Source organism: Monopterus albus, unplaced genomic scaffold, assembly GCF_001952655.1.
Source record: "Monopterus albus unplaced genomic scaffold, M_albus_1.0 scaffold186.1, whole genome shotgun sequence".
In the NCBI taxonomy this organism is placed as follows: domain Eukaryota; kingdom Metazoa; phylum Chordata; class Actinopteri; order Synbranchiformes; family Synbranchidae; genus Monopterus; species Monopterus albus.
Genome location: NW_018128066.1, coordinates 2,020,660 through 2,034,083, shown reverse-complemented (window position 1 = coordinate 2,034,083; position 13,424 = coordinate 2,020,660). Strand labels below are relative to the sequence as shown.

General features: G+C 39.0%; 1 protein-coding gene across 2 annotated transcripts in view; it reads right to left on the bottom strand.

Annotated features, from left to right (window-relative positions):
• Positions 1 to 13,424, bottom strand: part of mctp2b (multiple C2 domains, transmembrane 2b) — a 40,804-nt gene that overhangs the window by 6,461 nt on the left and 20,919 nt on the right. The window contains exons 7-17 of one of the 2 annotated variants that reach the window (XM_020617171.1): positions 12,037 to 12,130; positions 11,857 to 11,959; positions 11,573 to 11,675; positions 11,283 to 11,384; positions 11,112 to 11,186; positions 9,912 to 10,031; positions 6,395 to 6,508; positions 5,114 to 5,155; positions 1,893 to 2,002; positions 1,500 to 1,609; positions 875 to 972 (exon numbers count right to left, since the gene is read on the bottom strand). In XM_020617171.1, the coding sequence (XP_020472827.1) occupies positions 875 to 972; positions 1,500 to 1,609; positions 1,893 to 2,002; positions 5,114 to 5,155; positions 6,395 to 6,508; positions 9,912 to 10,031; positions 11,112 to 11,186; positions 11,283 to 11,384; positions 11,573 to 11,675; positions 11,857 to 11,959; positions 12,037 to 12,130 (1,071 nt within the window). Of the gene's footprint in view, positions 1 to 874; positions 973 to 1,499; positions 1,610 to 1,892; positions 2,003 to 4,651; positions 4,902 to 5,113; positions 5,156 to 6,394; positions 6,509 to 9,911; positions 10,032 to 11,111; positions 11,187 to 11,282; positions 11,385 to 11,572; positions 11,676 to 11,856; positions 11,960 to 12,036; positions 12,131 to 13,424 lie in introns of those variants that run through there. The other variant, XM_020617172.1, reaches the window with a different exon arrangement.

The window sequence follows — 13,424 nt, the reverse complement described above, 5'->3', positions numbered from 1 at the left end:
GCTGTTAAAAGTCAGTGTGGGGGGGGGGGAAAGGGCGGTTTCCTGTAGCCAGTGATGCTTTTGAGGCTGCTCCACACAGACAATGGGTCATTGACTGAGACCTGGTCTCTCAGCTTTTCAAAGTAGCTTCTCTTTGCTGCTCTGATCTCCCTTGTCAGTGTGTTCCTGGCCTGGCTCTACAGAAACCTGTCCCCAATTCTGTAGACCTCCTCTTTGGCACGACGAAGCTGCTTGTGTCTTACTATGAACCAGGGCTTGTTGTTGTTGTATGTACAGAAGAACTTGTTAGGCACACACACATCCTCACAGAAGCTAATGTAAGATGCCACAGTGTCAGTGAGTTCATCCAGGTCTGTAGCTGTGGACCAAGGCAGCCATTGTCGTCTGTGACATCTTTTCTAATTTTGGACCATCAAGGCAAAATCCTGCAACTCTGATGATGACCTCTGTAGAATAAATGTGGGGATTTTTCAATTTAAAGTGATGCAAGTTATTTAACAAAACCAGCTAAATGTATTCAGCTGTGTTGGCTCTTTTTGGCTGATATGAGCTGGAGGAGAGAGAGTGTGCTGGCTGATACATATTTTGCTTATGCTGAAGTTGGTGAGTTCAGACAGGACACACCAGTAGCAACAGTATCTCCTGTCTCAGCATGGGAACAGCCCGCGCTGCAAAGCTGCTGAGCGGCAGACCTCCACCAGGGATGTATCATGACCAAAACACAACAGAAATTATACAGGGCTACATAATTATACAGATGACGCTAATTATACAGACAATAGTGAAAAATGCCTGGGAGTTGTTGTAGTAAAATGCAAAGCTAGTGGGCTCAAGGATTTCAGGCTTCCTGGCCGGCTGATCCAGCAGGGCTTACCTTCTGCACATCTGAAGGCACCCTTGTCAGAAAATCAAGCACTTCATTGTTGTCGATGCTGTACGGGTTCCGTAATTTCTTGGTGAATTTATTGATGCCTAAAACAGAAATTCACACCAACATATCATTAACACTAGTCTGTTGTGGCTGCATTCTTTGTTTCCACACAAACACAAACCTGCAGAGGAAACTCATGCTGTCCATGAAACTTTGCTGGCAGTAGTGCAGTATAGGCCTTTTTCTTGTTTTGCTTTCACTTTTTATGCTTAAAGAGTTGCAATATTATTCACTCTAGTCATTCAGACAACAGTTTTATGATGATCTTTTAACAGCATTGTATACTTCAACATATTTATCACTACTATTATAAGCATCTACGGTTAAAGAGATAAAAAAGGAAGAAATCAGAGCAGGCATAAAATACAGAGGACAGATCTGTGACCTTGCGAATTTCATGGATAACAGAACAATGCCACAGTAGAAAATGAATACAAATATGGAGAGAGGAAGAAGAGCTCCTCTATCACAGCAAAGTAAGTCAGTGAGTGGAAAGGGGATTTTAAAACTGAGGCAAAAACTCACCAACAATGAACAGATGGTATAAAAATCTATGTTCGGCACTCACCCCACAATAAAACTATGTAGCGTAGAGGAATGTAGTATGTGAGGACTGTTGCAATGACAAAGACCAGGACAGCCAAGCTGGACAGGAACGGCACAGACCAGTTGAATGTGCTGACAAATTAAGATCATAAACATCAGCAAGTGTCAATTTAGTCCCCACTGATTGTGCATAAAATGCCTAACAGTACTTAAGACGTAATAATAAAACATAACAGATGCCGCACTAATGCAGGCATTTTTCTTTTATAATGGATAATTAAAATAACATGTTAAAAATATTCAGCACAAATGACATAATTACGATCTCTTTCACAAACATTTGAGATCCATCCAGCTGAAATACAAATATTCAGCACTAGTGAGCTGTGTTTGCTAATGGATCTTTAATTCTTACTTTTTAATCCTCTCCCCAAAGCAGGCAATCTCGCCCAGCAGGTTTTGAAGCATGATGATCGTTTCTTGGACCATGTGGATTTTGTCCATCAGCCCTTTCCTTTCTGACTCCTACACAAGCACATGACAACAACATGCCAAGAGTCTACAGACTGTCTGTGAGAAAAACTTTCAAGTGTTTCTTGACCATTTATATTTTCTGTTGTGGTATGTACTGGTAGGAATGTCATTCACGGGAAAGTAGGTCATTTTTAGCTGTGAGTACATAAGGAATTGTACTGTATGGAATTAGCATTTAAATAAAAGTTCTAGTTAAACTCTGAAAATCTAGTCAAAGATCTGTGCTAATTGAAAATTATAGTTATGTATAATACCTAGTGATAAGATTGTCAGAAAAGCAGCTCATTAAATTACTGTTAACTCTCAAAAATAGTATCAGTAGCAAATATTACGAATTAAATTGATGATTTCGTTTAAAGTATGAATTTACTACATATGTGTTTATTATGCAATTTGAATATCATTAATTTTGTGTCAATTTTAGTTTCGTTTGTATTCTAAAAAGCAAAACTAAAAAGGTTCAACACATTCATACTGCAAGGTCAAGGGTAATTTGTCAGCTCAAATATCAAAATAAAAAGTACAGTGTTCACAGCAGGTTGACACAGTCTCGAGACAGCTGGTTTGATCCTCAACACATACAGTATATAATAATGCCCATCCAAGTGTCTGAAACAAACTCATTTAATGCCACTCTGGGAAAAGGTGTCTGCAAAATGGAAACACAAAGGTAGACACTTTTAAAAGCAAGGCTGAAACTATCTTTCTGAGGTGAAGGCTTTTCAGAATGGAAGTGGACTTTACATTATGAAAGAGAAGATAGACCATTCTCAGACTAGTCAAGATCCCAGGAGGGACTGGCAGCTTTGAAGTGAACAGATGAAACTAGACTGTCTGAAGCTGTCTGGAGTGGAACCAAGGTTCAGGGGGATGTCCGCATCAAACGCAGGGAGACTGAATGTGGTTTACAAGACTAAAGAGATGAGCTGGGGTCTGTGGGTAGTGGTTTTTCAGCAACTGTTTACTGGCCACAGCCATGGCCATTTTGTGACATCTGTGATATACAGTATGTTTATCTCTGCTCATAGAGTGAGTGCTGGCTCAACGCCATCCAGACTTTGGCGGCATGTCTGGGAAAAGTGGGATATCTATAGAGGGGATCAAACCTGGGATATACCAGATGTACATTGACTATTAGTCTGGAGACCACATGTTAGACAGTTTAGTTTTTGTCTCAATTAAATATCCATCACTGCACTACAGTACCTATCAAAAGTATTCACCCCCTTGGATGTTTTATTCTTTTACTGATTTTATAAATCAATCATGGTCAATATAATTTGGCTTTTTTGACAAAAAAAAACCCCAAACATTTAATGTCAAAGTGAAAACAGATTATTCAAAGTAATGTCAATTAAATAAAAATATGTAGTGTGAAATAAGTGATTACATAAATATTAACCCCCTTTAATATGACTGACCTAATTCAACAGCAAATTGGTGCTAGTAGTCTCACAAGTAGTGAAATGGGGTCACCTGAGTGCAGTGAATGTGTCTCAAGTGACTGTAGTATAAAGACACCTGTGTCTGGAAGGTCCAGCCACTAGTTAATCAGTATTCCTGGCTACTATTACACCATGAAGACAAACAAACACTTCGTGCAACTCCGAGAAAAGGTTATTGAAAAGTACAAGTCAGGGGATGGATACAAAACATTTCCAAGGCACTGAACATCCCCCAGAGGAGACTAGTGAGAGAGGCCACCAAGAGGGAAGGAGCTACAAGCAGCTGAGGTGGGAGAGACTCTGCATACAACAACTGTTGCCCGGGTTCTTCACCAGTCAAAGCTTTATGGGAGAGTGGCACAGAGAAAGCCACTGTTGAAGAAACTCATATTAAATCTCGACTAGAGTTCACCAAAAGGCACGTGGGGCACTCCATGGTCAGATAGAAGAAAGTTCTGATGAGACCATAATGGTGCTTTTTGGCCATCAGACAAGACGCTATGTTTGGCAGACACCAAATAATTGCACATCACCACAAACACACCATCCCCACTGCGAAGCACGGTAGTGGCAGCATCATGGTGTGGGGATGCTTCTCGGCAGCTGGTCCTGGAAGGCTTGGAAAGGGAGAGGGTAAACTGAATGCAGCAAAATATAGGAAAGTCCTGGAGGATAAATGTATTCAGTCTGCAAGAGAACTACGGCTTGGGAGAAGAATCAATTTCCAGCAAGGCAATGACCTGAAGCATACAACCTGGCAGAGCTTGAGCAGTTTTGTAAAGAAGAATGGAGCAGTGTCCAGATGTACAAGCCTGATTGAGACCTATCCACACACACTCTGTGCTGTGATTGCAGCCAAAGGTGCATCTACTAAATACTGACTTGAATGGCAGTGAATATTTATGCAATCACTTATTTCACATTGCCTATTTTTATTTAATTGACATTACTTTGTAGAAACCTGTTTTCACTTTGACAGAGTTGTTTTCAAATGTTTTGGTCAAAGCCAAATTATATTGACCATAACTGATTTATAAAATCAATAAAAGGGTAAAACATCCAAGGGGGTGAATACTTTTTATAGGCACTGTAAATCACTTCAGCCATTTTAGGGTCCTCTTTCCATTGGAACCAATATAAGAACGACTTTAAATCAGGCCATTCAAAACATGTACAATAAAGTGCTGTCACTCAGAAGAGATATTTTATTGCCTAAAAGCATTGTAACACTTTCAGCACAAACTTTCAAAGTGAGCTTTAAAAAAGCATGCCTAAGTGCTGTCATTAGTTCCATATTAATGGTGTTCTTTGGCGTGTTAAGCTCAGGGACTTTCCAAAATGCAGCGGAACCTTTTTCTCCACCCCCTCTATTAACATATGAATGTGTTGTGACATGTGGAAACGGGATGGTGAGGTCTTCATTAATCTGAGATGTCTTTTAAGAACTGCAAGTTTACAAAAAATAATACTAGAGGTTAGCAAGAATCAAAATACATCAGAGAAGATTTAGTACTGAATAAAGAGCTTAACAGCATCAAGTCATAGATCACAGGCAGATAGCTCTGCCAACATGAAAAAATAAACTTGTCTATTCATCGGCATGTAGAAATACACTCAACAAGAAAGACAAAAACAAACAGCCAGCACAAGTACGTACCTTCTCATCGTCCTCATCCTCATCCACGAAAACCACATTCTCCTGGAAAAAACAAAGGGATTGTAATGGAGATTTTAGTGATTCCTAGACCTTCTACATTGTAAACCCTGATGTCAGATCATCTCTCACTGTTCAGACTTTCCAGCATTTTACCTGTTCCTGTGATTCCAGCTCTGACCCTGGATTACTGTTTGACCACCAAGTTTTGCCTAGCCCTCTGTTTCTGCTCGTGTTTTTCTGTGTATTGTACTTCATTTTTAATTGATTTTTAGAAAAAAAAGAGTGAGGGGAAATTAAACTTTAAAACTTTAATACATTTTATTTTTATTACAATTTAATTTTTCATTAAAGTCACAAAAACATCTGTGTATCCTGTCAATTATAGTTCTTAGAAACAAAGAAAATCGGCAGTGGCCAAAATCAAAATCAGACTTAAAATCGGCCTAGAAAATCGCAGTCAACGCATCTCTAATTCTCACTGCTCCCATAGTGTGTGTGTGTGTATATATGTATATGTGTTATACACACACAGAAAAAATAATTCTCCAAAATATTTCTCAGTCTCTGTAACATGACGGGATTATGAATATATGAATCTCTAGCTTTTTGATCGACTGTCTATGACTGCTATTTTTCACCATGTCCTAACTTTGTTTTATAATTTAAACAGTTAGCCCTGGATAGACATAAAGCAGTGCATATTCCATTCATTTCACATCATAATAAAGTCTGCTGTTGTCTGAACAGTGCTGTGTATGTAATCTGCTATAGTCTATAGTCTGTGTTGAACTACCACTGTTCCACAGTGGGCAGAGACAAGATACAACAAACCTTTTTACAGTGAAACTAAGAGTGGTCACACTAGGGGGAAAACAAGCACTGAATTGTGACCTTTTCAGAGCAGAGTGCTAAAAACCTTTTCCAATTTAACCAGTTGCATTAAGAAGGCAACAAAGGCAGAATTCAGTACAGTAACTAAAAGTGGATTGAAAAAAGCAGTGTTAATAAAGGACAAATTAGCATAGGACATAATATTATATTGCATTAGTCTGTTCAGTTAGTTTTCTATGCCTATGTATTATGTGTTTTTATTATGTACTATGTAACCTGGTGCAGCTGGTTGCTATGGAAACAAAACAGCTTTTAATTATGAGAGAAAAAAATGTGGATGAAGTAGCTGTTTTTCTACAAAACACAAAAAGGAGTGTGTACAGGAGTCAGCAGGTCATTAGGCTGAATGAGAAAAAGATGGAGGAGAGTGATGTGCTGCTCTGAACTCACCAGGTCCTGGCTGACCCGGCCTGAGCGGATCCAGAGGTAGTTCCTCAAGATGAGTAAAACCAGGAAGAGGGGCAGCATGTAAAACTCCCAGTACCATACAGTCACCACAAACACCTACAGGCAGAGGTCATAGATGTCAGATTCAGGGAGTGGGTGGATACAACAAACTGTTTATTATGTCACATCCCCAAAAAAGTTCAGTAGTTCCTGAACCCTCACTAACTAGGTTGACCTGTTGATTACATAAGCTAATGAAGGCTGCCCCGTTACTATAGAAGCTTTGCTTCTTATGTGCATTTATTCTGCAAAAGCTGTGCAGTGCAGTGACTCTGCCCAGCTGGACTAACTCTCCCTCCACCCCCTACATAAGCACTGACATTCACCACATACAGTAAGTCTAATTGCTCTGCTTCTTTCATCTTGTACATTAAAGCTGACCACCCGATTCATTGTGGCCACAGGGCGCGAGCGTGTGTCATTAACATCCATAATGGGACTTGCGAAGGATATTCCACCTGTGCGTGGCTCAGGTTAAATTGGATAAGAGGATAAAGAAAAAAGGCTTTTGATGACTCCATTGCACATCTAAATGGAACTATAAAACAATCCTGTCAGAGAGAGAGTGCCAGCCAAAATGGCAGCAAGTAAAAAAGTGTGAGTCATGGTATACAGGTTTTTATATGATAATGAAAAGTAGAAGTGAGCATCTGGTAAAACACTCTTCTCTGAGGCACCAACTGACATAAAAGATGGCAGATCCCCCCCACCCCATCACCAGCTTTAGTGTGCAAAAAGTCAAGCATGCACTTGTCTGTGTTATCATACGCCAAAAGGAGATAAAACTAATTCTTCACTGAAAGGGTTATGTTTTATTAGTGAGGACTTGTAATGACTGGGAGAGCCGTGACAGGAGGAAAATTAAGTTATGCTTTGGTGGAAATGTACACTCGGCCTAAAAAGACTGATAAAGCAGCCCATTTCAGCTTGAGAGGCATTACAACAAGGCAAAAGACTACCTATGGTGGGAGAACTACTGAGCTTGAAGGTAACACACTCTTTGGGGGAAGGGTTTGCATGGTAAAGAGGTAGTCCAAGAGCACAGAGATCACTGACATTTACACCATTCACTATTTTAAAGTCAGAACATGTAGACTTTGCTGAACTGCAGCTACTGCTGTCTGCTGCCATAAATAACAATTAAGGGATAACACTAAATGCTAGAATGTAGTGTGACAGCACTGTTAAGTGGAGTAGAGTCACAAGATCAGTGAACTACTGTACAACATCAGCCCACAGTTTTAGAGAATATATTATAATGGTTGTACCAGAACAAGTACAGCTGTAGCAGCCACCCGCCTGTGGAGTGGACTGAACAAAGGTTGGGAATATGTGAGTCCTTTCAAAAGTTTCACAGTATTTACTTTAGTGCTGGCTGAGGTTCTAAAAATGTATCTGGTGTTAAATGTTCAGTCTTAAAGCAAACATACAGTTTGTAAGCAGTGTGATAGCAGTTATAAGCAAATATGAGACCTCCTGCTTCCAAGGAGCATAAAAGTTTAATTAGGTACTTTTTCTAATTATTTGAAAAGTTAGACAGCATTCATATAATTTAAAATTTCATACCACTACTACTGGGCACTTGGTAGGTTATATACATTAGACTTGATTTACTATACAAGATTCTGTAACCTGCTAGAAATGTAGAGGTATGTAGGTATATGCACTATGGACATGCCCAAAAATCCAAAGGTTTTGGATGAAGATCTGTTGTTCTACTGCTAACAGCACAAGTGAGACGTTTACATGCTGTCTCAGATACTGGAAGGTTCCTGTAGATCCTCTTTTGAGGGATGGATGACAAAAAAATCTGCTACTTATGAATAAATGTCACACAAAAAGTAAGAGAAGGTGAGGTAGACGCACACTGATTTCTGTGTGGGAGTTATGCTCTTCCCTTCTCTCAGAACAGTATCGTCTTTTTTGCTGTTCTATGAAAGGCGCTTTGTTTTTTGGGTGAACACTCTTATTTTTCTGTGTTTTGGGTGAGAGAGAGTGGTAAATTAAGTGCCGTATGGTTTTTCCTGATTTAGATTTCGAAAATAAAAATTGCAATAAAAAAAAAAAAAAGAAAATTCACAGTCTTTTACAAAGTAAAGTCATGTAGGCAACAATGTGATCTTTTATATTACTGAGGGTAAGACAAGGTTCTAGCAAAGGCAGGACTAAGGCTATAAACCATACGCACAGTAATAAAGCACAGTATAGTATAGAGACTAAAGCTCTTTGCTTGAAGGTGTCTGACAAACAGCAGATGTTGCAGGTAGTCCATCACTGTGTCCTGTCATGTAGAGTGAAGCTCTGATTCATTACTCTTATGTGGTGGTACTAAGCAGAGAGCTGTAGTGTGAAAACATGAGTACAGATGGAACTGTCTTTCAAATGCTGAACTGCAGTGGGAGGATGTGTGTGCACACTGTGCGCTTGTTCATGCTTGTATGATTTCCATTACAGTGTGTTGAGCTGTTGGGCAAAACAATACTATTCTTAATAATTAACAGTGTTTATAAGAGATAAGAGTCTTGTTCAGAATGCAGAATCAGAGAATTGTTTGCCATCATAAAGTAGTGTTCCACTGTGACTGCCTGCTGTGGTTTAAATATTTTGATTGCAAACAGTTTCTGGTTACGTACACTGACCCCTGACCCCATCCTGGACCTAGAGGTCCAAATAATTAAATATTATAAAACTAAATGCATGACTTAAAGCTAAAACCCAGACAGTGGCTTCTGTTCAGATAACAGTTCTCTGCTGTGCCTCCCATTTTTCACAGAAAATGGAACCATCTGTACCATTGGTGGGCGTACAGTATGTCTTTACCAGTCTGTGGATGCTGAGAAAAGCTTTAGTGCCATCTACAGTACATTAGCTGTAAAAACAAAAAAAGAACTTTACATGACCTTGACTGCCTGCATAGTAAATGCACAATTTGCTGAATGCCATTTTGAGGTAGCTAGATCTGGAAGAGAATTAAAAAAAAAAAACAAAGCTGCACCCAATTCACTGAAATCCTACTCCAGTATTTCTGTCTTCCTTCTTGCTTATTAACACTTGTATTCAACAATGGCAGGAAGGAAAAACAATCTTCTCTCTGAAAGGCCTTTTAATTGGACTTGTGCCAGTTTAACGAGGTCTAAATCAAACGGAGCACAGACTGGACAGTGGGTTAACGAGTTGTCAGGGAAGTAGAACAAAAACAGAATATCTCGTCTCCACTGGGACTCTACTCTCTCCAGCTGAGGCTCTCTGCATTCACAAGACACACAACACTGAAAGCATCCACTTGGACTCTGAGCCAAGCCTGCGCTTCTGCTGAGCCCAGCACCACATTGATTAAGATTCTCACTGGGAGAGTTCAAATAGGGGTTAGCTGGACTGAAGTTGTCTTGTGCAGACTTGGAGGGAAAACACTCGTTGGGAAATGCAGATATTGGGTTGATAAACCGTTAAAGCACTTCACCAGGAAAGCTAGCAGGCTCCTCTGAACACTCTCCCACTGGAAGCAGCTTTTAATGTACTGCAGAGTCAAGATGATAGCCCTGCACATCGTCTGAACACGCAGCACGTTCCTGGCCAGAGCCTGAAAGACACAGATTAAAAGCATACAACAGTAAGAAATAGTACAGTAGTTAGGTTTAAAATACAAATAAAAGCACAATTCATGCTGTGCTTGTTGTGTATATACGTTTTATTCATGCCAAACAAACCACATTCAGTCAGTGACACAGTGAGAGTAACTGGGATGTTATGGCATGAGCCGCTGTGGTCAGGGGGTAGAAAATATCAGACCTAATTTTATCAACCAAGAGTTTCAACATGAAAACAGAATGAAAATCTGCACATTACGATCCAGGTCCTCAGTATGTAAGCCAATTTTGGCTTTAGTGAGCAATATATTGTCTGACAACAATGAGTCTTTGTAGCACGTACAGACAGTCAGGCACCCTGTCTCGCACCCTGTATATCAAACTAATGTAGCAGAACAGTGGACAAGAACTCAGTCACAGTCAGGGTTAATAAAAGCTCAGTTCAGCTAATTCAGGCGGTGGACAGTCACACTATTGGAGTTTTTGATTTTTAGATCAAATCAAAGTAAAAAGATATTCTTGCTTGAGATAACTGATAAAAAACAATGTGACAGTTCTTTTTCTTATACTGCGCCACTCTGTCACTAAGCTCTTATTTCAATTATTCAAGCATCACAGGATTATTGTTAAAGCACAGTGACCTCTGACCCATGACTGCCTTACAGTTGTTCCTTATAATGTTTTATATTATGGAGTTTAGGCCTGTTTAATCACTGATTAAACTGTCTTAAGTTGCTTTTGTTTAAAAAACGGTCTAAAACCCAAATACTTTAATTTTACTATCACATAAGATAAAGAGAAGCAAGAAACCAAACAAGAGATTGTTCAGCATTGTTGCTTACAAAAATGAAGCAATCAAATATTAAAGAGCTGCTGATTTGTTTTCTGTCTTTTAGTCTAAGCTCTAATGGAGATTATGGGCATTTATCATTCTATGCTATTTATCATGTGGGTAAGCAAATTATCTAAATGACTAAAATTAAAATTTAATGTTAGTTTTTTTTTTATTGCATGCAAAATGAAGATTCCTCAATCCTGAATTCCACAGTAAATTTATCTGAATTGTGTCAAACCTTTTTAGAAAATTTAGGATTCTCCTCCACGAATCTTCTCTCTCGGGGTTGGAATGTTCTTATACTTGCTCTGACCTGATAAAATCAAAAGAATGAACCAATAAGGACCAGACAGATCAGGCCCATCTTTTATATCTTCATGTCCCCATTGCAAGTTGAAATTTTACTTACAGGGTTAAAAATAACATCCAACTCCAGAGTGATGCTGCCCTTCGACAGCCCACCCAGGTCTTCCTTCTTCAGTGACAAGGTGACCTGTTGTCCCCTGCGAATCTGCAGAACAGAAAGGGCATCAGGTGATGAACTCAGCTGTGAACCTGACCATCAGTCATGCTGGATTACATCTTAGCAAGTCTTCAACCCACAGAATTATTATCACCCTCTTCACTTTAATTTACAGTAGACTCAGTGTAAATAAGTCGACTGTGTGTGTGGCAGATTCCTAGTGAGGCAGTGAGTACCGAGAGCAGGGGAATGGCAACTTTTCCCAGAAAGTCTGGCGCCTTGTCTCCATCGTCGTCCAAGATGGTCACCACCAGAACATCATGAATGTCTTTGACAGGGCTGTGGAGGCGAACAAGAAAGTCAGATACTCTTCACAAATTATAGCATTCAGTCCCAGTTTTTCAGTTTGTTTTGAAACAGTAAAACAGCATACTGTAGATAACACAGTATTCATCAGAGTACATAAAAAAATCATGTTGTAATCCTGACAGTGTTTAGAAAAAGAGAAAGTCAAACTGACAATGTGAAGACTTTATTCCATTCTGGGTTAAGGTTCTTATAGATTGTGTGGGTCTGAAGTCTGTCATTCCCTAGTTCCAACACGCAGAAAGGGTCACTCTTGCCTACAGAAAACAACACACAACGTTAACAACGGGCTTTCTATTTTAACAACAGAATAAAATTCTAACGTGTGCAGTACCATTTAAATCAGCTGCCAGAAGATCTGTAGCCTTGATAACTTTGACTTGAAGATAACCAACATCATGGAGGGTTTTCAGGGACTTTTTCAAACACTATGGGAACAGTAAGCAGACAGGAAGCATGAGGGTATAGAAGCATTTAACTCTGAAAAACACACTGAGAGCACAAAACTCCATTGAGACTGCACAACCATAATGTCTGTAGTAATACAATTATCTTAAAAATCCAAATCTGCAGAAAAATACACAGTGTATTATCAGATCCATTTGCCAGATTTCTTTCTCATTCAAGTCCAGCAGTGAAGAAATAGTAAACATATTTAAACATGCCCTGTGCCCAGATGTTACGAAGCTCTTGGAATAAAAATACTGGGTTCACAACCAGATTTAAGTATCTACATCAAAAGCTAAAACACTTGTTCCTAGGCTTCACATTTCTAGCAAAATTTACTGGAAATGTGTTGTTAAATTCACAACATAGAGAGCATGGGTCTATATTGCCTATACATGTCTACAAACTAGTGAGGTCACCCAAATCCATCTGCACATTAGGAAAAGAAATAAATCTACAGTATATATAATCCTAGGCTAATCTCTATATGCAGACTGTCAATGAGATGGGAAGTAGGGATGCAGATGGTGCTGCAACACCCCCTGGTGGATGATAGAGGACCTGCATGTCCACCCACAACTATACATTTAAAACATTAAATATATTAAATAAGTTTAACTTAATTTGTATTGGTAATGTTGACATGCTAATAATATTCTGATCTTAAGTCCTACATGTATGTGTGTAGCCCATATTTTGCATATGTTTAATTAGCCTACATAATTATTATTCCATTCATAAACAATTTGGTACTGTATGTTCATCAAAGATACAACATGCATTTTTTTATATAATCACATAAAAAAACATGCACAACCAAATTTACAGTAGGTATATATCATTTATACAGATATTTTACATATTGGTGTTTAGGGTGGTGCAACCCCCAACTCACCATCCCCACAGCACCCCCCACTTGAAACATCCCCACTTTTTCCAGTGCTAAACTGCAAAATAAGTTGCTCTGAATAGACAAAAACAAACCACTGTGCTATTGTTGCAAAAAATCGTAATCAAAAAATAAATAAATACATAAAATAAGATAAAGACATGAAAGGATTCAGTTGAATTTTTGTTGTTGTTCAGTTTGCCAATGTAAAATGAACAAAATCACATTAGATAACATTACAGTGCAAAACATGGACTGTATTATAAAAAAAGAAGAAGAAGAAAGAACTGCAACAGAGATATCAGCTGAATTCTGATGAGGCTCTGAAACATGTTAATGTGTGTTCAGACGCCATCGCGGCTGCACTCCACTATTCCCCTTCTCAC